The 20,176-nt window shown below is 46.6% G+C and overlaps 1 protein-coding gene and 1 long non-coding RNA gene across 7 annotated transcripts in view; one reads left to right on the top strand and one right to left on the bottom strand.

Moving 5' to 3' along the window:
- LOC144159361 (adenosylhomocysteinase-like 1) overlaps positions 1-20,176 on the bottom strand; it is a 267,623-nt gene that overhangs the window by 144,350 nt on the left and 103,097 nt on the right. Inside the window, exons 1-2 of one of the 6 annotated variants that reach the window (XM_077690790.1) lie at positions 18,116-18,312; positions 86-152 (exon numbers count right to left, since the gene is read on the bottom strand). The exons of the other annotated variants lie outside the window; for them this stretch is intronic. Coding sequence (XP_077546916.1) covers positions 86-152; positions 18,116-18,208 — 160 coding nt within the window. The 5' untranslated portion in view covers positions 18,209-18,312. Of the gene's footprint in view, positions 1-85; positions 153-18,115; positions 18,313-20,176 lie in introns of those variants that run through there. 6 annotated transcript variants of the gene reach the window in all.
- The window catches only part of LOC144159364 (uncharacterized), a 149,421-nt gene that overhangs the window by 46,321 nt on the left and 82,924 nt on the right, over positions 1-20,176 (top strand). The window lies entirely within an intron of this gene.

Here is a 20,176-nt window from a genome sequence, read left to right as displayed (position 1 = left end):
CTCTCAGCTCTATATAAACACGGAGAAAAAATAGAAGGGACCAAAACGAAACAGAACAAAAACAAACGTGGCGCCGTTCACTCACACTCGTCGTCGCTGGCGACCAGGACATCCTGTAGCACGGCGTACCGCCCGTCGTCGCTCCTCAGCCACTGCGGCCAATCCCCCACACAACACACGTGGGCTACACACTCCGTCACCGGAAAACCGCTCGCCGCAATAGCAGCAGGTGGCGTCGACGTCGACGACGCAACAAGAGCTAGCAGGACAGCGTGTTTCTAGGACGCGAAATAAAAATTAATGACAAAGCGTAGCCAGGGAGGGTGACGTTTATTCTACTTACAGTAAACTGACTTCGTTATAACCGGTGTTTCATTAAAAGCAAGCACGATCTCCTCTATATGCGCTCCACAAAAGACCGCGAAAAACATTTCCGTAAAGCGAGAGTTAGAATAAATAGATTTCGTTACGACCCGGATTTACTGACGTTTCGGTTAGGGAACCAGCCTTTCTGGACGATCTTCGAGACGGGCCTGTTCCCCGGCCGAAACTTCAGAGTAAATCTTGTTCCTCCCTTCAGACCATTCAACCGTACGGTTAACCAAATAGCAAGGAAACTTTTTTTTTTCTGAAATATACAAATACTGTGGTAGACGGGCTGCCCCGCATAATCAACGCGGCTATCCAGGTGGGGTGGACTCCTGTATTGTGTTGCTGTGTCCACGAGCTGAAATTATCATTCGCCATTTCATACGCACGTGTCCCCTCACTGCCGTCACAATAAGAGTCCTAACTAATCCTCACGGGCGCGCGGTGACGTGAAAGATATCTGCAGAAAGTGTTTGCAAACAACTCAGCGCTGTCTTTTTTTGTATACGATACACGATAACCGCGTCCGGGTGCATACCTGCCAAGTCCGCCCGGACACCGCGCAATCACCGAGACCGCGGGGTCCCTAAAAATAGGGCGCGGGGCAGAAATACGGAGAAGGGTGGAGCTGGAGGAGACAAATTTATTTTAGCATCAGAGGCCCGCGTGATAAATCCGCCACTCCCCCCTCCCCGCCGTTACAATGACTGGTCTCGTGACACTCTGAACGGAGAAACGGGTGGCGATACGGTCTCGTGGACTGGAGAGAAGGGGGGGGGGGGGGTTGAACGAATGGCCCTCATTAATCTTGTGCTGCGGCAGGAGTCGCTTAACACCTGAAGCTGGGATAGCGTGCTTAAGCGGTGAGTCCAGGACCACTATCTGTGATTCGGGGAAACTGCGGACTGTACCACATGATTCCATAAGCTGTAGAGAAAAAGGTAGAAGCAGGAACAATTGACAGGTATGCGCGAACCGTTCGTATATACAGTCAACTTTGATTAACGAGTGTTTGATTAACCTCGTCTCAGTGCAGACGTATTTCTCGGCACTGCAGCTGGCGTCTGGCACAAAGCGGTCTGTACGCCGACAGTCAAATGCTTGACAGGACGAATCACAATGCACGGAAACACAGTGACCTGACATATACATCACGTAAGGAATGACGTCCACGCATCAAAACTCTCTCTCTCTCTCTCTCTCTCTCTCTCTCTCTCTCTCTCTCTCTCTCTCTCTCTCTCTCTCTCTCTCTCTCTCTCTCTCTCTCTCTCTATCTGCGTCACGCGCGCGCCACTCAGTCAGTCAGTCAGTCAGTCAGTCAATTAGTCATTCCTTCCCTCACTCCCTCCTCGACTCACTCACTCACTCACTCCAACCTTCACCCGCTCACTCACTCCGCCACTCACTCACCCACGCATTGACTTGCTGTCATCACTCACTCACTCACTCACTCACTTGCTGCCTCGTTCACTCACTCACCCTCTCACTCCATGTAAGCCTGTTGGAGCACTAACACATTTACTCTACTAAGTCAAACGCGAAATACAGAGAGAATAGAAACTAAATATCCACCAAACACTTTTAACAAGACCTCGACGACACAGTTTCGGCTATTCCACACAACAAGCATCCCGTAATCTTTCCAATTCCTATACGCAACCGTAGGACAAATCCCATCTCGGGCGACAGCAATGCCAAGACGCCGGCTTTCCCGATCCACGCAACACGGCCTAAACTGCCTTCACAAAATAAAGCAAAAAAAAATGCACTAATACAAACACCAAAAGCTCCTACAAAATACAGTGACCTTCCCTCTTCATAGTGAAAGTTAACAGCATAAACATAGAATAGCCTCGCCCCAGGACTCTAAGCTCTTCGTTAGCAATTCTCGGAAAATAGTGGTGGCCCGGTATAAAGGCAAGCAGATACGACGTGCCCGTGCTAAGACGCTATAACGCATGCGCGGCTACACCAGTCTAGCGGCATTTCCATTACACTGTAGCAAGCGTCGTTAAATATTTGCAGCCTGACATGCAAGCCCCCTTCCCCGCAAGCAACAGCCTATCAATGAGTGCGGATAAACCGTTGCAAGTCCATTATCGGCCGTCCGGTAGTCCATTAAAATATAAAGCGAGTGATCCGAATTGAATAGCTGTTGCCATACCCAACACGGACATTTTTTTTTTCTTGCACTTTACAGTCCCAAGTCGCTACTGCACGAATATAAAATTCTCAGTTAGAAAGAAAGCATTAGAAAGAAAGGACGAGGAAGGTAACAGACACAGCGCGGCACTCACAACTGAATTTTTCTATCACCATGAACCAATACCAACGCGCCCAGCTTTCTATCTTGGTGCAATTAGGTATCGGTCACTGCGTTATCGAGATGAAGACCGATGAGCTGGACGGACTGCCGCGTTATAACGAAATTGCTTTGTTCGAAATATCGCTTAATTCGAAGTGTTACATGGTATCCACTGCAACGCACAGCGAGGAAATGATGCCCGTTTTTAACGGATTATCGCTTATAACGAAGCCCATTTTCTGACCACACAACTTCGTTGTAACGAAAGTTTGCTGTACCATACGTACAGTAAGGCACAGTTAGTACGCGTAAAACGTTTTTCGTGGGATTCCACAACGAATAAATTAAAATCTCGCGTCGGCCAGGCAATAACCAAGTACAGCATAGAACACTCTGCGACACCCCACCCCGCCTCAATAAAGAAAGCCTTCCGGCTGAGAAGAAAGGGGGGGATTGGTGGCGGGAGATTCAAAGCAGAACGAAAGAGACATGGACACCCGCTGCTTCGCGTCACAGCCAGATGGAACGAAAATCAAGCGCGGCAGGGAGGTCTGCTCCAATTATCCGTGAGCTGCTCGCTGCCACTCCCTCTCCGCCCGGCTAATCGATGCCCACGGTCATATTTATGGCGAACGTTCCAGTGACAGCTACAGACCCCCCTCGCTCCCTCTTTATCTCTCTCTTTCCCCACAACAGCAGCCGCTGCTTCGATTTCCAGATAGATCGCGACGAGAAGAACAATATGGGGTCCAAGGAAGCTCGGAAGTACGGACAAAAAGAAAACAGGTATACAGAGCTCGGGGTGGAGATGGAGCACAATGGGACGGAACTCGAGGCGAAGGGCAGATAATGTACGCGTCGTGCGCCGTGATTCGAAGACGTCCACGTGAGCCGCCCGTATACGCACGCCTCGTCTCGTTCGGACGCGCGTCGATAAAGCACAAAAGCTCGCGACATCTCCGAAGAGCGAGAAAAATGAGATGCGTGCGCGACTGAATGCCGGCTCATTAGGTACCCGCATACAGCGCGGACGTCGCCAATCTCAATCTTCAAAAAACTAGAGAGCGAATGAGTGGCGACTGTTTACCAAGATGGTGGACGCTCGATAAAATCCGAGAAAGTTCCGAGAGTCTGGAACAGGAATCCCATTCGATCCTTCTTCATGTTCTTTTTTTTTTTACTTTGAGGGCTGTGCTTATTAGCAAATTCTCCTTTTTGGTTCGTGTTAGTTTGTTAGGCGTAGTTATACGCTTGTTTGTTTGTTTGTTTGCTGAAAGTTCGATCCACCATGATTTTAATCGCGTTTACATTTCGTGTTGCCGTTCATCTCTCCGTCCACTTGTACACAAAAACAGAAAGGGGGGGGGGGGGGACTGTTTTCTACTCTTTCTTTCCTGCTTTTGTAAAAAGACCAGTATGAACATATTAATGTAGTTTTTATTAGAATCATGCTCTGTCTTCCGTTGAAATTTGCTGCCTACCCGAGTCGGAGCGCGCGACTCCTCTGCCAAAAGATAGCCATTGCGTCGAGGTCCAGCTGCGGCCATCACGTGCACAATGATGAAGAAATAAACCCAGCTATCATACAAGTACCTGGAGCTATAAATGCTTATCTTTCAAGTTTGACTGCATATTTCCGTGTGCAGAGAGAGATGTAAATGGAGCACGTAACCTTTGCAAGCGCTCGTTCGGTGCCGGGGCCAAGTGCTCCACCGTAGGGGATATATGAACAGCGCTATCGGTAGCGCGATACGCTATCGCTTCTATTTGCTGGCAGGCTATCGTTTCTTTGCACCCGTATGCACCCGCCAAAGAGGCAGGCGGAAGTTAGTCCACGAAATTAACGACTTTATCTCAAAACGACGAGTTCGATTTACTATTATTGTATAAAGGTACAGCGTTTGCAAAAATATTCGCACTTTTTTTTTTTCCAAACGCAGCGTCTAGACTGCCGTCCGACGACATTTGAATATTCAAAACTAGGCTATCGTCGGCTAAAGCGTCTGTCATCGTAGTGTAGAAAATCCGTCTTAGATCCTAAATCCCAAGGACGGTGGTTCGAAACCGGCTCTTCCTTCGATTATTTTTGTTCCTTTTAAATTGAACTACAATTTTGACGGCCTAGGTGAGCTTTGTTGTTTTAAATGATTTCTCTGTGTGCGTTAGGTCATGTTATGTTACGTGTTGGTTAGATTGCCTAACTATACGTTATATCTAGAGCGATGTAGTGCCAAGCGCAGAATTTTTTTTTTACAAAACGCCGGTGGACGTCGATATAGTGGAGTGCTTATAATACCGTCGCACGGCACTCCACACACGGCCTTTTCCAAACTTAAACCTGTGCCAACTTGCCGGGTTATCTCTTACTGCTTAAATACCACAGCGAAGCGAATGTCGCAAGATTTTTCAGCGTAAGGCTTACACGTGTGCCAGAAATATAGACGGCGATGACTTTGAGGGCGGATCACAGTCACCCCCCGGTGGATGCCCCAGCAGCCCTCACGGCATTCGCGCATGCGCAAATCCCAACCACCCGTTAGCGATAATGGTCGCAAAAGCACGCTGCGAAAATCGATCAGACCGGTGCGCTAACCCGGAAGCGAATTGATCGAGTACGGGCTACGTACCTACCCCGTGTTTATAAACAAAATGGATAAACAGCAGGCGTCACCCCCGGAATGCTTACATTCGCGGAGGTGCCGCAGTTGAAAGCTGCTGCCTGTCACTGCAGCGAGCACACGACCGTTCTTGTTGTTAAATGTAACATCTCTTTTAATATTGTATACCACCTCTCTTAATATTGTGACATCTTAAAATGTAACACCTCCTTTATTATTTTGAGCGTGCTGAGACAGTTTTGTTAAATTTCTTTGTGTTTGTCTTTGCAATTTCCACAGAGGTTGTTACAGACGCCAGCGTCAGCACATTTTGATGACGCCACGCTGTGATGTAAGTATACAGCTTTACAACACGGCATCCTGTATACAACACAAGTATACAACACGGCATCCCGGGGTATTATGTGCGGTATTTTTCAATACTTTAGTAATTATACTTCTCACGCGAACACCAGTTGTGGGCTGCTACCGTGGGAAAAAAATAACCTAAAATTGCCATTTTCGTGGTCCGCAAACTTTTGCTCAAGGCTGCACACATTTGCGTTCTTAACAACGGGGGAAACTAGCCTGCGAAGTAAGTCTGCCAAGTTGGGCGGGCCAAGCGCAGAATGCGCGCGCCAGTCGGCGGACGCAAGGGGGAAATGTGTCATCGATCGGAAAAGGGGCCCGCCACGTCCCAAGGGCATAATGGGAGCGTAGGAAAGGGGAGGAGATGCGAATGTCAGGGCGGTTGACCTTGCTTTAGTGCCTGTATTGGTGCTCTGATTCTCTCACTCACTCACTCACTCACACTGTCTCTCTCTCTCTCTCTCTCTCTCTCTCTCTCTCTCTCTCTCTCTCTCTCTCTCTATATATATATATATATATATATATATATATATAGAAATAAGGGATGGCAGTCGAGAAAACCTCGGAAAGCAAAGGGGAGGATGTGGTAGATCATTGAAACAGATTAAGAATTTTTTCTTCACTTTCTTTCTTTCTTTCCAAATTCTTAATCTGTTTCAATGATCTACCACATCCTCCCCTTTGCTTTCCGAGGTTTTCTCGACTGCCATCCCTTATTTCTGTGTTATTTTCAACGAGCCCCTCATTTCCTATTCTGATTCGCTACATATATATATATATATATATATAGATTGATTGCGAGAAGGGCTGTCTTAGGTTGCCGCAACAACTAGTAAAAAATGGGTATAGCTTCTAACAAAATTGGTAATTGGTCGACGTTTCGGTCGGATGCCGACCTTTATTAAGACAACATTCTGTATTTGTTATCAATATGCAATGTTGTCTTGATAAAGGTCGGCATCCGACCGAAACGTCGACCAATTACCAATTTTGTTAGAAGCTATACCCATTTTTTACTATATATATATATATATATATATATTTTTTTTTTTTTTTTGCTTGACACCTTCCGAAACAATCCGTGCGGTTATGATGCCCATCGATCTTTTTGGCACGGGTATGCGCGCCAAGATCTGCTGTGGTGTGAGTATCCTTTTTATTTTCTGACTCCAGCTTAGCGAGGAGCTGAATACATTCGGCTCTTTTCAGGAAACATTACAAAGGAACACACGAGACGCCTCCAAAACCTTTTTCTAATTGGAGCTGCACGCGGCCGTAAGCGCGGCGCTGTTTATACAAAAAGCAACCGCGGTCTATTGATTCCGACCGCGAGGAAAAGATCTTCGCGTTCAAAGCGAAAGCGAAACAAGAAAAAATATAAAGATGGCGCTGTGTGAAAGGAAGTAGACGTCGAATAGGGGCGTCGTTTGCTGGAAAGCAAACGGTGATGGAAGCAAAACAGCTCCATTGCCAGCACGTGGTATATGCGGGGACGTCATCGATTCGAAACCTCGCGTCTGAACAAAAAATCCGAGAGAAAATTGCCCAACAAGCAATAAGTTTTGTTGCGAATTCGTTCGGCATATTTCCCTCCCATTATCATGACATTTGCTCGCTTATTGTAATGCAAAGAAAAGAGGCTTTAGGAGCCAGCACGAACAATAAAACGAAGCGATAGTGTATGGGTAAGCGGAATCTTTCACACAACAATATAACGACGCATAAAGGAGCAGCCGTGCTACTATTAGGACAGACAACTTTAGAGATAATGTTAATCGAAGGCATGGCGCTGTGCCGTGGGACTCGATACCGATTTGATTCACGAAGCGGTATTGAGACATAAGAGGTACGCTGTAAAAAAAGTGTAGCGCCGTTGAGGAGGTCTTTCTATAAAACGGGGGTTGAGCAAGAACCTGCACGGTTAATTACTTCAGCGAAAACAGTAACCAGACACACCGGCATGCTCCCGTTAAACGGTAACACTTGCACGAAGACCTCCAAGTAAATCCTATAATTTAATGCTGCGTCAAAACGCTGACATTTTACACTTCCAGCTCTTTACAACACGCTTTTCTGACTCATTCGCTCCAGTGTTCCGCAAAGTTGCCTGACGCAATCAGCACTGAACTTAAGAAACATACTTCGCGCTCATTACTGAAGTGAGGAGAGCGATGGTTCCACCAGGTTCTATCACTACAGAGACAAGCCATCAGGTGCAACTCGGCCGGCAACAGCATACGACAGCTAAGCACACAAAAGACACTGAGATGTCTGCAAAGCTTTCCCCTTCAGTTAGTATTCAAGGCTTGGCGTGTGCAAGCTATCGACATTATAAAACCGTTCCGAAAATGACTGAGTACGGCCTGACATCCACAACGTTCACTGCACCCGCGCAAATCGAAGTGCTTTGCGTCATTCATCGATTCCATTCAACCACGGTTCGTGTACACCCTTTGCAGGAAATGCCATCTGGTGTACTCCAAAATGCCCTCTTGTAACGGCGATAACAAGTTTATTCGAAGGAGGAACAAAACATTTACATAGCTAACGAGGATGTAAATAATGCTTCTCCGTCCCCCGCTCCTTGCCCTCTCCCTGAAAACTTAACTGTACCGCGAAGCTTCGATAGATAGGCGCTGGTTGGCGGGCCGTTCGAAAAATGCAGCAGTGCGTGCATGCGTGCGCGAATGTGTGCGTGTTATCCCCTCACGCTTCATTGAGATACGTCGACGTATAAATTTTCCCGTCAGCTTGAGCGAGGAATTGAAGTATTTACAAGACAAGCTCACACCGAGTTAACTAGCCCTGTTACAGGGCCTAGAGTTTCATACTGATATATAATAGAGGGAAATCTGGCGCCACTGTTTAGGCGAGCCGCGCTTCAGCGAGCGTTCCGTCATGTACCGAACAAGGACGCTCCACTTGTCGTTGGCCTCATGAACAGGCTGAAAAGTTGCCTCTGGCTGTAAAGAAGTAACGATATTACTCCACAAGATTAATCAAATCTGTTCTGTTATTATAAATTTGAAGCTTCAAAAAGGTTTATTTGTCAGGGATTATTTAGATTCTTCATGCAAGATGAACAAAACAACGATGTTACCCTTTTTTGTTGGTTTTAGCTTCGAGACAAAAAAAAAAGAAAAAAAAAAAAGAAGCGTTGTGGCCAGCCAAGCCAAGTAGGCGAGGAACGTCGCTAGATGCAATGGTGCTAGATGCTAGAATGGAGCTAGATGCTAGATGCCCACGGCGGCCCGCTATTGCAGCGCCAGACTTCCCTCTAGTATATATTAGTAGGAAACTCTGTGTTACAGGGCAGTCTCAACGGCGGTTGAGCCAATGACAGCTCGGACTTCCGCTCAACCGGGCGACAGTTGAATTTTGTATACACGGTTGCTCACAAGCAAGTCGATTCCATCAGCCTAGTGAACCACGTGATCACACCTAGCCTATTAAGTACTGCTGACCAATACCAAAAAGAAAAAAAAAATAACAGCCGCGGCAGCAGTACTAAGATCGGCGCACCGTGTGCGCGAACAAAACTGGCTTAGCCCTAAACCGATTTAGCTCTGCGCATGCGCGCGCGCTTTTTTTTTTCTACGCCTTTTATTTCTGAAGCGCGCGCCGTGGAACGCGCCACAGGCAATGGGGATTCTGGAGAGAGCTACACACGCCGTCGCCGGGTTTTTAAAGCGAAAGCTTTCTTAGTTAGACCAATGGCGCCCTGTAAAAAAACTAACTCGTTTCCAATTGACCGGTAGGTCGACCGAAAAGCTATGATAAGATCCGTGGACACACGGCACGTGCGTGAAACCGGGATTCCATTGCCTCGAAACGGTTACTTGAAAATTGCGGGAAGAGAACGGTTCTATATAAGGCAATACACGCACCGATCATGAAGGAGTACAATAGTATGCAGTTCCCTCATAAACCACGTATCAGTACACATTTAGATCGTTCGCATATGAGTGTACTTACTGCGCGAAAATGTACGCATGGGTTCATTCTTTCGTTTGGGTCTTAGAAGGTTTGACGATCAATTAGACGCACTTTCATCGAAGGTTGGGCGTTCTTTTAGCGCCCAAGGTATTGACGCACTTTTGGCGCAATTTTGATGTGATAAAGCTTTCGCGCTTCTTCCAACTTCCTTCAGCATGGGATGGTAAAGTTTGTAAACTCAATGAGCCATGCATTGCTTTGATATAAAAGATCGCCCGGAGGAAGTGTCACATGACTAACTCCAATGCACGTCTTACGACAGCCCCACAGGGTAAAAAACAACAACCCACAGAAAGGGGCACGCATCTCCCCTCCCCTTCGTCATCATGACGGACCAAAAATTGGAGAAAAATGGATGTCGGGAACGCGAAAACTAGATTCGCACGACGCCCCCTCTTCCAACCATCGACGTTGGCTGCGCCAGCAGGCAGCAGCTAAACTTCGACCTGCGTGCGTTCGATTGATCGCGCCTGATGAGTTTTCGATATGTCGGCGGGGTTCGGCGGAGCCAAAGTGAGCGCTACGAGGTAAAAATGACGAGAAATGACAGAGAGAGAAACCCGCGCGCTTTTCGATTGAAAAACAAACAATACTACCTTAAAGGTGTGAACTCTCCCCGTATAGCGTCTCTAGAACCGAGATCTATATAGGGCGAACCGGCGCCCCTTACTGCCGCGCCGTATCCAGCGGCAAAACGGAAAGCGGAATAATAAGAAAAACAAAAGTCAATCTTCATAAGGACCAACCAGAAAGGACAAGACGGAAATTCCCATTTCTCTACAGATCGATATCTGCTCATCAGCAGCCTCCCACGGGGCAAAGAAGACAGCCCGTTCCCGAATGATGACGAAAATGAAGCGACAGCCCACAAAAAAGACATCAAAGAATCCTCGCGTTTAAAAACTGTACATTTCCACAATAGTGCGTACCCTCCTTTTTTTTTTTTTTTTTTTCATTTGGGGCTCAGTGGATGGAGGCGGTGAGCTCGCAAAGGCTCGTGTGCGAGACTTTTAAAGTAGTACTGAGACAAAATTTTAAAGCTGATATAACTAAGTAAAAGGCTCCCTTTGTGTATGGACGTATACCTCCCAGCAAGTTTCAATAATAACCGTTGCGTAGAATATAATTTAAATCCACTTTAACTTTGCGAGCACCAGAAAGCTCAGGACGGATACCCTATTGCAGTCGGCATCAGCATGACGTCATCTGCTCCTCCTGGCCCCAAACTGCCGACGTCAGCGCTCCCATGACGTAGAAAAACGCGCTGGCTGTGCTGGCTGCGGTTGGCGCGCGCTGCTTCGCCATGTGCACCCGGGCGTGTGCAGATAGTAGAGACCACTGCCGGTCTGGCAGTGGTGGATCTTGTCGTGACGTCACCGTTCTTGTCTAACCACTGCCGCACCGGCAGTGGTGCGACAAGAACGGTGACGTCACGAGCGCCCTCCTGTCATGGCAGCCGCCTCGGTGTTCATTTAGTGGAAACCGAAACTGACACAAACAAACGAGGCTGTAAATAATTATTTACGCAGCGACCGACCGTATAATGTGCCATTTTATGATTAGTGGGCTGGTAGCTAGGCACCCATAACAGCGGAAAAAAAAACACATAACACGGATATTTCATGTCATTAAAGAAGTAGTACTTATACTGTGCTGGCAAGTTATTGGGCCAAGAGTGCGAGGCAGGCGATCCAGGCATTCGCCGTGCTCTCGGAGACACGCGATCAATGTTCCAGCGCGCTGACAATAGCACTAAGAAAAGTCGCAATGCCGACGAAAAAAACGAATGGTTCGTGGTGACTCGCGGAAGTCGATTTCTCGTTTATCCCTTGCCGCGCGATTATTGTACTCCGCACTACTATATCGCTTGTCTGTATATGGGGATAACACTTTAATTAAACAAGTTGCGAGACTGCATACAAACGTATGGTTTGTTTCTTCACTAAGAGTAGCGCTTACTCGTCCGAGCATGCAGCGCGCGCGCAAAACTGCAATGGTTTGGTCGACTTGTACGCAAGTTTTTGCACGTTACTGCTAACCACTCAAGGTCTAAGTAGTTCCTAGATTCTAATAGCTGTTATTGCGATGTCGACTGAGTTTCGCCGACAGCATTACGATTGAATTCGCTCATTCTATTTCTGCTTTTTTATCTTCAGTTGCTCTTTCTATGCCCCGGCACCATTCAACTCTCTCTCTCTCTCTCTCTCTCTCTCTCTCTCTCTCTCTCTCTCTCTCTCTCTCTCTCTCTCTCTCTCTCTCTCTCTCTCTCTCTCTCTCTCTCTCTCTCTCTCTCTCTCTCTCTGCCATTTGCTTTCCCAAGTGGCTCGATATTCATTACCACCCGGACAGAAAGGAAAGAGTGATCTAGTCGGCGTCATCCAACCATAGGATAAACAGAACCCGCCTGCAAACGCCAAATCAGGTTGTAACACACAAAGGGGGACCATTAGTCGACCTGCACTCGCTTCCAACCATAATCCCATTCTCGCTCCGCAGTAATTACGTTCCAGCACTAAAGCCCGGTCGGGCAGAAACAAATCAATTAGTGATTAGTCCGAAAGATATAAAGATAACAAAGCGAGCATACAAAAAAAAAACGTGGAAGCGACAAGTTCATTACCGAACGGGTTGGGCCCCTGACACGCTGCCACAAAGACGAATCAGTGCTCCAATAAATCACATTCGACGCGTTACCCTGAAGAACTCGCCTCATAAGGCGCTGTTAATGCGCGAAAACATCGGCTGCCTGCCGTGACCACTTCGGTCGTTCGCTACACCCGCTCGGTTCTGGGTATTGATTAGAACGAAATAAATAGCCGTAATATTCATTTTCCTTCTTCCCTTTCGATTGGGGCGAGCGTAAGATGACCGCCAGAATGTGGTTTGTTTTAAGGGAAATGAAGAAAAAACTAAACAAATTGTGAATCTTGCCTAACGTTTTATGCTCGTAGCCGCAATATTCCGTTGTCTTTTGTTTTGTTTTTGAAATTGGGAAACTGATTCGAATAAACTTATCAGAACAGACTACCTTTTTCACTTCCCCCATGGTTTTTTTTTTTCTTTTTCCAGCAGAGTTGTCTTTTAAATGGAGCGGAAAACGGTTTTTTCGTTTTGCAGTGTGACTTATAAAACATAATACGCAGACAAAACACTCGTCAAGTTTGATTCGATCTTCGTTTTTTGACGTTTCAATACACAGCGTTGTGTATTGATTTCACTGTGCGAAGTTTGCCCGAAACGAGCTTTTCCTCTGTACCTGTGAGGTGTGTGAAAACTGAACTTAAACTTTGCGCCGGGCGCTGCTTCAATGCGCTGATTCACGTTATTTGTATTGAAGCTCTGAATGATACTTGTGCGTGATACCTGCTGAAATAATACTCCCCGCGGTTGTGTGGATCTTTGTACCCGCAGTCCACCGTAATTCTATTTTGAGATAATTCCGATAAAACCCTACTTACATCCGTTTCCCGTAATCGCACTCCTTCCGCAAAAGCTAGCCCATGCAATGACAGCAGACGAAAATTCAGAATCGTTTACAACTGTACGAAGTACTACTGTGACAAGTGAATGGCACTCGGAGTGATGATAGCGTCATCTCAGCACTAAATCGCACAATCATTTGTTCCAACACGTTTACCTATATTAGATTAACATTCATCTTAGATAAAACATTATCTTATTAGACCGAGAGATACTGAATTCATGGAAGGGAACAAGAAAATGATTAGTGATGTCATGTGTGCTGCGGCTATAAATACAGTTTTTTTTTTACAATGAACTTCACTTGGAAGTGGCGCTTTATCTGTCGTATTTGTTGCTTCTTTTATTCGTGTTTTTTTTTTTTTGCGCGTTTGTCTTGTTTCAAGTATGCATTAGATCTGGAGCTGCAGAGCATCCACCAGACAGTTGGCTTTACCGCAAAGCGCACTCTGCCGACGACGTGCCCCGACCCAAAAACAAAATACTTAAGAGTAATCCGTAAAAACGCCGAGCTGGCTACGACACACCGCACACAGAAATAAGGGCTAGAGATATGAGCGGTTGAAAAAAAAAAAAACAGCTTCTCCGGAAAAATTTGTTTTGATGCGACCAATATGCAGTGTGGGACACGCTTTCTCAAAACAATGCCTTGACTTGACATTGCGTGGAGATTCTGAGAGCGGAAGATCTGCTGGGACTTTTGTGATGCGGCATGTAACAATTATATTATTTTCAGTGTTAACGACAAAAAATTATTCGACACTTTAATCTCTTAAGTGATTTGAAGGCGAAAGCCAGCGATTATTGAAGACATCTTCACTGCTGCATCGTGTTCGCGGTGCCATCACGTTCCATGCGGCACGCATACGGATAATTCTTAAGCATTCAATCCCGGCACGGTACAGCGTTAGGGCTGGAGATACCACATTTGGTTTCGGCTCTTGACGACCCGGATTCATATCCAATTCCATGTATATACTTCCATGTATATATTTCTTTACTGATTTTGTTTTACAGCGGCCGTGATTCGGTTTCATTCCTGTTGTTGCCAGCAACTACGGTCACTTTTCGCGTTTAATGAGACATTTAAGGATTTCGCCTTAAGAAGTATGTCAAATATTGATAGATCGGTGCAGAGTTTTTCCTTTTTTTCAATTTTTCATTTTTTTCAGAAATAACATGAAAAAAAAATACTTTTTGTTTTCACGCCCCCTCAAGATTCTACGCATACTTACATCTCTAATAAAGGCACCACAAGGCCACTTATTTCGTGGCGCCTACAAACTCAAACGCCAGAGTAATGAAGGGCGATTGTGCAACTCGCCAAGGTTTTCCCCCAGCCAAAAAGACCGCACATCCAACGCCGAATCGCGGAGCCCTGCACGCCTATATATATATCAACATAGTTTGCTCTCCGATGGGTACTTTTCCTACTTGCTCGCCAGATCAGCCGATCCAGGAGGATAACCTATCACTGCGCAATGCAGCTCGGCGACCACCTGCTTTGCTATGGCCGATTACGCAACGGTACTTCTGCGACAGCGTAATAATAACAACAGCAGTAAAAAAGACTGCTTTCCGTTGATATCAAGCACGACTACACCATTGGCGACAGAAATGCGCGTAGTCGCTGAGTGCCTTCGGTTAAAAAAAAAAATCTCTCTGTACAGCGCGTTGTGAAGCTAGTTGGTATTGCATTTACAGAGTAGAAAAAAATTGCGCGTCAAAGACAAGACCACTGCAAAGGGGACAGGACTGCGCCCGTCCAGTCCCCTTTGCAGTGGTCTTGTTTTTTCTACTCTGGAAATGTCTCTCTCGTTATCTTTTTTATAGAACAAAAATGGCAGAAATGCACATTCTGGTCTTCAACGAAACCTGTTTTGCAACACCTTGCAAAGGTGAACGAAAATAAGACAGCTTTTCTCTCTAAAACCGATCATTCGTGATGGTTTTTTTTATCGTACCCGGGCATAACCAATAATTTAATGATGAAAAGTGGGGAGGGACAGGGATGTGTAACGCGGAGGGCGATTAACGTATAATCTTAGACGCCTCAGTAACAGAACAGAAACTGAGTAACGAAGCGAGAAGTGGGAACAGACGTGAGGAACGCACGGTTGAGGATAAGACAGTAAAATTGGAAGTGTGCGTTTCACTGGGCGCGGGGTGTATGGTGTACAGTCATAAATATGAACCACAACCCGCAAGATAAAAAAAAAGTGTGTGTGGAGGTCAAATAATGGCGCACTATTGGTACGCTCTGAAAGCCGCATTTCCGAGCTTTGCTACTGTAATTAAGCCACGGGCCAGTTTGACTTGCAAGGAAAGAAAACGCGCTATTTGTGTGTTATGGCTCATATTTTTGTGATCGCGTTTCATGTCCATGACTACATGTTACTTCGCCAAGGAGGCACATCTCATGGGATTAACTTACACATGGAAGTGTGAACGGTCCTCCTCTCCCTTCATGTACCCCTTCTATGTTAGGCCATAGCGCCCTGCTTAAAAATTCATTCATTCATTCATTCATTCATTCATTCATTCATTCATTCATTCATTCATTCATTCATTCATTCATTCATTTCTTTTACTAAATCTGTCGTTTAGTGCGAGAGCGCTTCGGACTTGCGCGAATTTTCGCTCAACGTAATCCGGGTCTGACCATCCAACGAGCAGAACACCTTACACTGGACGCGCTAATAAGCAAAGTGAGTGAGATGTGCTCGCTGCGAATGCTTTTCATGAACGCTACACCGCACTTTTTCGCGGACATTTACTACGTAAGCAGTACGGCCGCGAATCGTCGTACAAGTAAATATGACGCCACACCGACACGCGCGTCTCCAGTTTCTCCGGGATGCGTAACACAAAAACGGCGGACACAACAAACACACAAGTGCACGTAAACACCGTATAGCAGACACACAATACAAGCAGTCGGGAAAGCCGTGTATTGCCGAGAAAGAGATCTGCAGCTACCCGGGAAGCGAGGGGCACACGCTTCAGTGGAAAATAGAAGCGAATGCTCCGAACGGTAGCTTTCTACAACCGTCATCCTGCTATAGTTCGTTTCTCTTTCTACAGGAAATCCCCACAAAGAACCAGTATATCAGTAAATCATTTTAGTAATTAGTCACCTTTGTAAAATAGCTAGTAAATCATCCTCGCCTTGAACGAAGTAGCGCTTATAACGAAGTCAGTTTCTTACTCCGATAGCTTCGTTACAATGATGGTTTACTGTATCTCTCACCAAACGCCGAGGGCGGGAAATACGAAAAGCTGAGGTATAGGTAAGCGTGTTGACAATAATCTCCTCGATAGCGCGCAGTCTTGGCGTAAACAGGACTTCTCCAAGCGAATGCTGCGGACACACTTTGTAAAACTTGAAATCCTACAATAACGCACTTTCACTAAACTATAGCAGATTCCCGTTAAGAGGAACCCAGTTAAGACGAACACTATGGTTAAGACGACCAACATTTTTGCTCTCTTGTAGCGCCCACAATGCAAAAAACAATCCGATTAAGACGAATTTCTGATAATACGAACAAACTTTTACGGCCTCTCGAGTTCCGTCTTAACAGGAGTCTACTAATATTCTCTAATCAAGCAGTTACGTACCCATGGCTTGTTACTGCCACTTAAATTGCAAATCAAGTTGCGAATCAGGGCGTTGAGTGCTAAGATTGTTGCTGATCATGTTCAGCGTTCCGTGCTTACTTCAACCACTGTTCATGGCGAAATAAACGCTGAACACAACGATCACTGGCACACTCCGCATCAGGCCGAAAGAAACAATGCAAAACACGGAATGCCATAAACCTGCGTAACCTGATACACCGTAGAGTGAGCAATGCTACTGAGCACGAGTTACAAGCTTTTTCACACGCTTGAACAGGTCCCTGGCATGCAAATTGGCAATGAATAACAACTGCTCGGAGTTCATACGTTGCACTCTGAGTTACAACAAGGAAATGCGGGGCTCAGCGTTCACTGACCCGCTTATGCTCGGTGAGAGCGCTTATCTGTTCCTCACTGTTACGAACTCAAGTGTTGGTCTCTGGCAAACACGCACAAAGCGGTGCCATTCGTCGTCCCCACAAAGACACCCTAAAGTGTACGTCAGTTTGATTTGAGATCTTTCCGATTTCCCCATTCTGAACTGCCCAAAAATGTGCCGGAGTAGCTCCGAATTTCGTTTATATAAAATTTCCATTGCCAAAGCAGCCCTGGAACTGTTCCGAACAGGCGAATAAAATATACCTTCGGTATCCTCTATCCTTCTGGTCAATTCCGTCACAAGGATTGGCCTAGAAATTAATTGTTTTTTTCTGCGTACAGCTTTGCATCAATTCTAGTGCAAGTTCGTTTGTTCGGAGACTAAATTTTCCCCTCATTATCACCGTTACAAAGTCTAATGCGAACGAAGCGTACTATGAAATCGGAAGTCCAGCGTAAATTGCGTTTTCAACAATTTCGTAATTTAAACTGCGCGAATTTTGTGTTCAAACACCGAAACCCCATTAGAGCCCGCTAACCTGTTTAGCATCGTACAGCAGCAAAAGATAATGCTCGTCAGCCACGAAAGATAAGCGAACTAAAAATGTGAATTTGAAAGCACGGGTTTCGGTATTACAGCTCGGAGGTAGTATGACCGATGTCTACTAAGTAGCCTCAGGTCCACTTTGTCACACACGTATTTTCATTACTTGCTGACTGTACACAATGATATCCTTAATCTTTTACATGTCTAACAGACACAACAAGGCGTTGACAGTATCGAACTCAAGGGTCTGACGAATGGCACCGACTTTCCTAAAACCGGCTGAAATGTTCAGACAAGGCGAAGACAGAGAGACCAGATGACACGACGCCTTATCCGAGTATTTAAGCGCGGCTTGCTAAGCACTGTCATCAATCAACTAGCCCCGCTGAGACTCACAAAGACAACGTTCCTCCAGCACAGAAGCCAACGGCAGTCGAAGAAAATGCTACGTACGTCATCAAAGGTGACAGCCTTCTTCTTCGAAGCCATGCTTGCGACAACCGCAGCGGGCTGCTGTTCTTCGCGAGTCCCGGAGTCTCGAGTCATTGGCCCGTGCTTTTCAACTCAAAAACTACGAACGGTGACGATGTGGCGATCAACCACGCAGTGAGATCCTTCTTTCTCCGTGGTCGAGTACAGACGTTGTGCGAGTTAAGTACGTGGACAGGTTAGCGCCTGGTCGGACATGGGGTGTCAATTGTAGAACAAGCGTGGCAGTCGGCAGAGACGAAAGCCTAGCCGGCAAGTTCAGATCATATAAACGTATCACGCACAGCAGTAACTCTCACACACTCACAAGGCTCGTACAGTCACGGCGATTCGAACGCTTCTCCGATTACAGATCTTCCGTAGGGGCTGTTGAAGACGACACTGCCCCAGTTTGAAGGGCCGTCAGCAGTGCCGACGCCGAGTCCTCTAAGACGAACTTCGAGTAAGCCCGATCGGTCGGGGACGTGTGCAGCACCGCGACCGCGTACACACAAGCACAACCGCTGTCGCCGCAGCGATATCGGCGACTGCGACAACTCAGTGATGTCTCGAGAGCATCAAGGGCTCTCCCCAAGTCGCAGGCGCAAAACAGCTCGCCGCAGACATCGCGCTGTATGCGCCCCGCGTAGATAATGCCCTGAGACGCGCGCCCAGAGATACGAAACATGGACAAGAGGCAAAGTTCGAACTCTCCACCCAGAACAAGCAGTGCGGTAGGGAAAGAAAGTAGGGTGATAAGAAAGGGAGCGACAACCCTATCTAGAATGAGAGGGCGATGTGAGCACGCTACGGGCGTACTGACCGAAATGTGTTCCTCAAGAACATAACCCGTCACGCATACAAGTATCGGATAGCCAGTGAGCTTCGAAGGTGGACTGCGCGAGTGAGCGGTTTTCCAAAGGCCGCATTATTATCGGACAAGACACCGCCTTCCCGACAGGCTCAGCGGTTCGGCTTGGATAAGGCAACGGCCGGGAAAGCGGATGGTTTAGATAGCGACGGCGATGTTCCATTCTGTTCGGCCATCGACATCCGTCAACAACGAACGAACAAAAACAAAAGAGACGAGGTAAGGGCCATACTCGCGGGACATTTAGTCTGCGGAGCTGTAGTATATATGCCGCAAAACACCGCCCTTCCGCAAACGCGTGTTGTGCCGTGCTGGTGTAGAGAGAAAGGTCGAGAGACGGGGGAAATGTTGTTTTCACACTAGACAGGCCGAGGTGGTTTGCGCGGAATGGCCCTAGGAATGTGAACGATAAAACACCGGCGGTAGGCCGAAGAATGTCGGCATTGAAAACAAGCGGCCGCGGTGTCAACACTCGACGGTGATTCCTTGGTTGAAGGGGGCGACGTTAACAACTACGGCGTTTGAATAAACAATGCGCTCGCTCGAAACAAGGCGGTTTTTATCACCGGATTAGAGCGGATGACCTGGAATCGGTATAAATTCAGATTACGTCAAGAGTTCGCGCAAGCCTCGGGTCTTATGAAACGGCGCCGATTACTCGGTGTATGATTAAACGTGGCGCGAATGACCTGATGTTGTTATAAATTCAGATTACGCTGAAAGTTTGCGCAAACGTCCGGTCTTGTGACACATGGCGCTGATCCATCCGTATGCGATTAAACTTGGTGTGCGAAATATAAATGCTCCAAGCGCCAAACCCTACAAACTGGACAATCGGACCTTGCACTTTTGAGCTAAACGCGTCGCCGTCAGCCACTTATGTAATGCGAATTCCCTTTACATTATCATCAGCAGAAACCGGCGTTATTTTATTCAGCGCACGCATTCATAAATCTGACAAATAACCTACCTTCGTATCCCTGTCAACTTCTATTTTACCGCTCAGTTCAAACCGACGTTTACCCTTCCGCCCAAGGCCGCTTTGACGAAGAGTCGAGTAGACAACGGGACACTTTTCATGTTTTGGCGCTTCGTGAAGAGGTGATGACGAACTGGAATCATGACAGATGATTACGGAAAACGCAGCCAGTTTTTTTTTTTCTGTCTTCTTTTTT

Source organism: Haemaphysalis longicornis, unplaced genomic scaffold (assembly GCF_048455015.1).
Source record: "Haemaphysalis longicornis isolate Haplotype H1 unplaced genomic scaffold, Haemaphysalis longicornis Haplotype H1 scaffold_10, whole genome shotgun sequence".
NCBI lineage: Eukaryota > Metazoa > Arthropoda > Arachnida > Ixodida > Ixodidae > Haemaphysalis > Haemaphysalis longicornis.
Note: the sequence above shows the minus strand (reverse complement) of the source record. Positions and strands in the feature narration are given on the sequence as shown.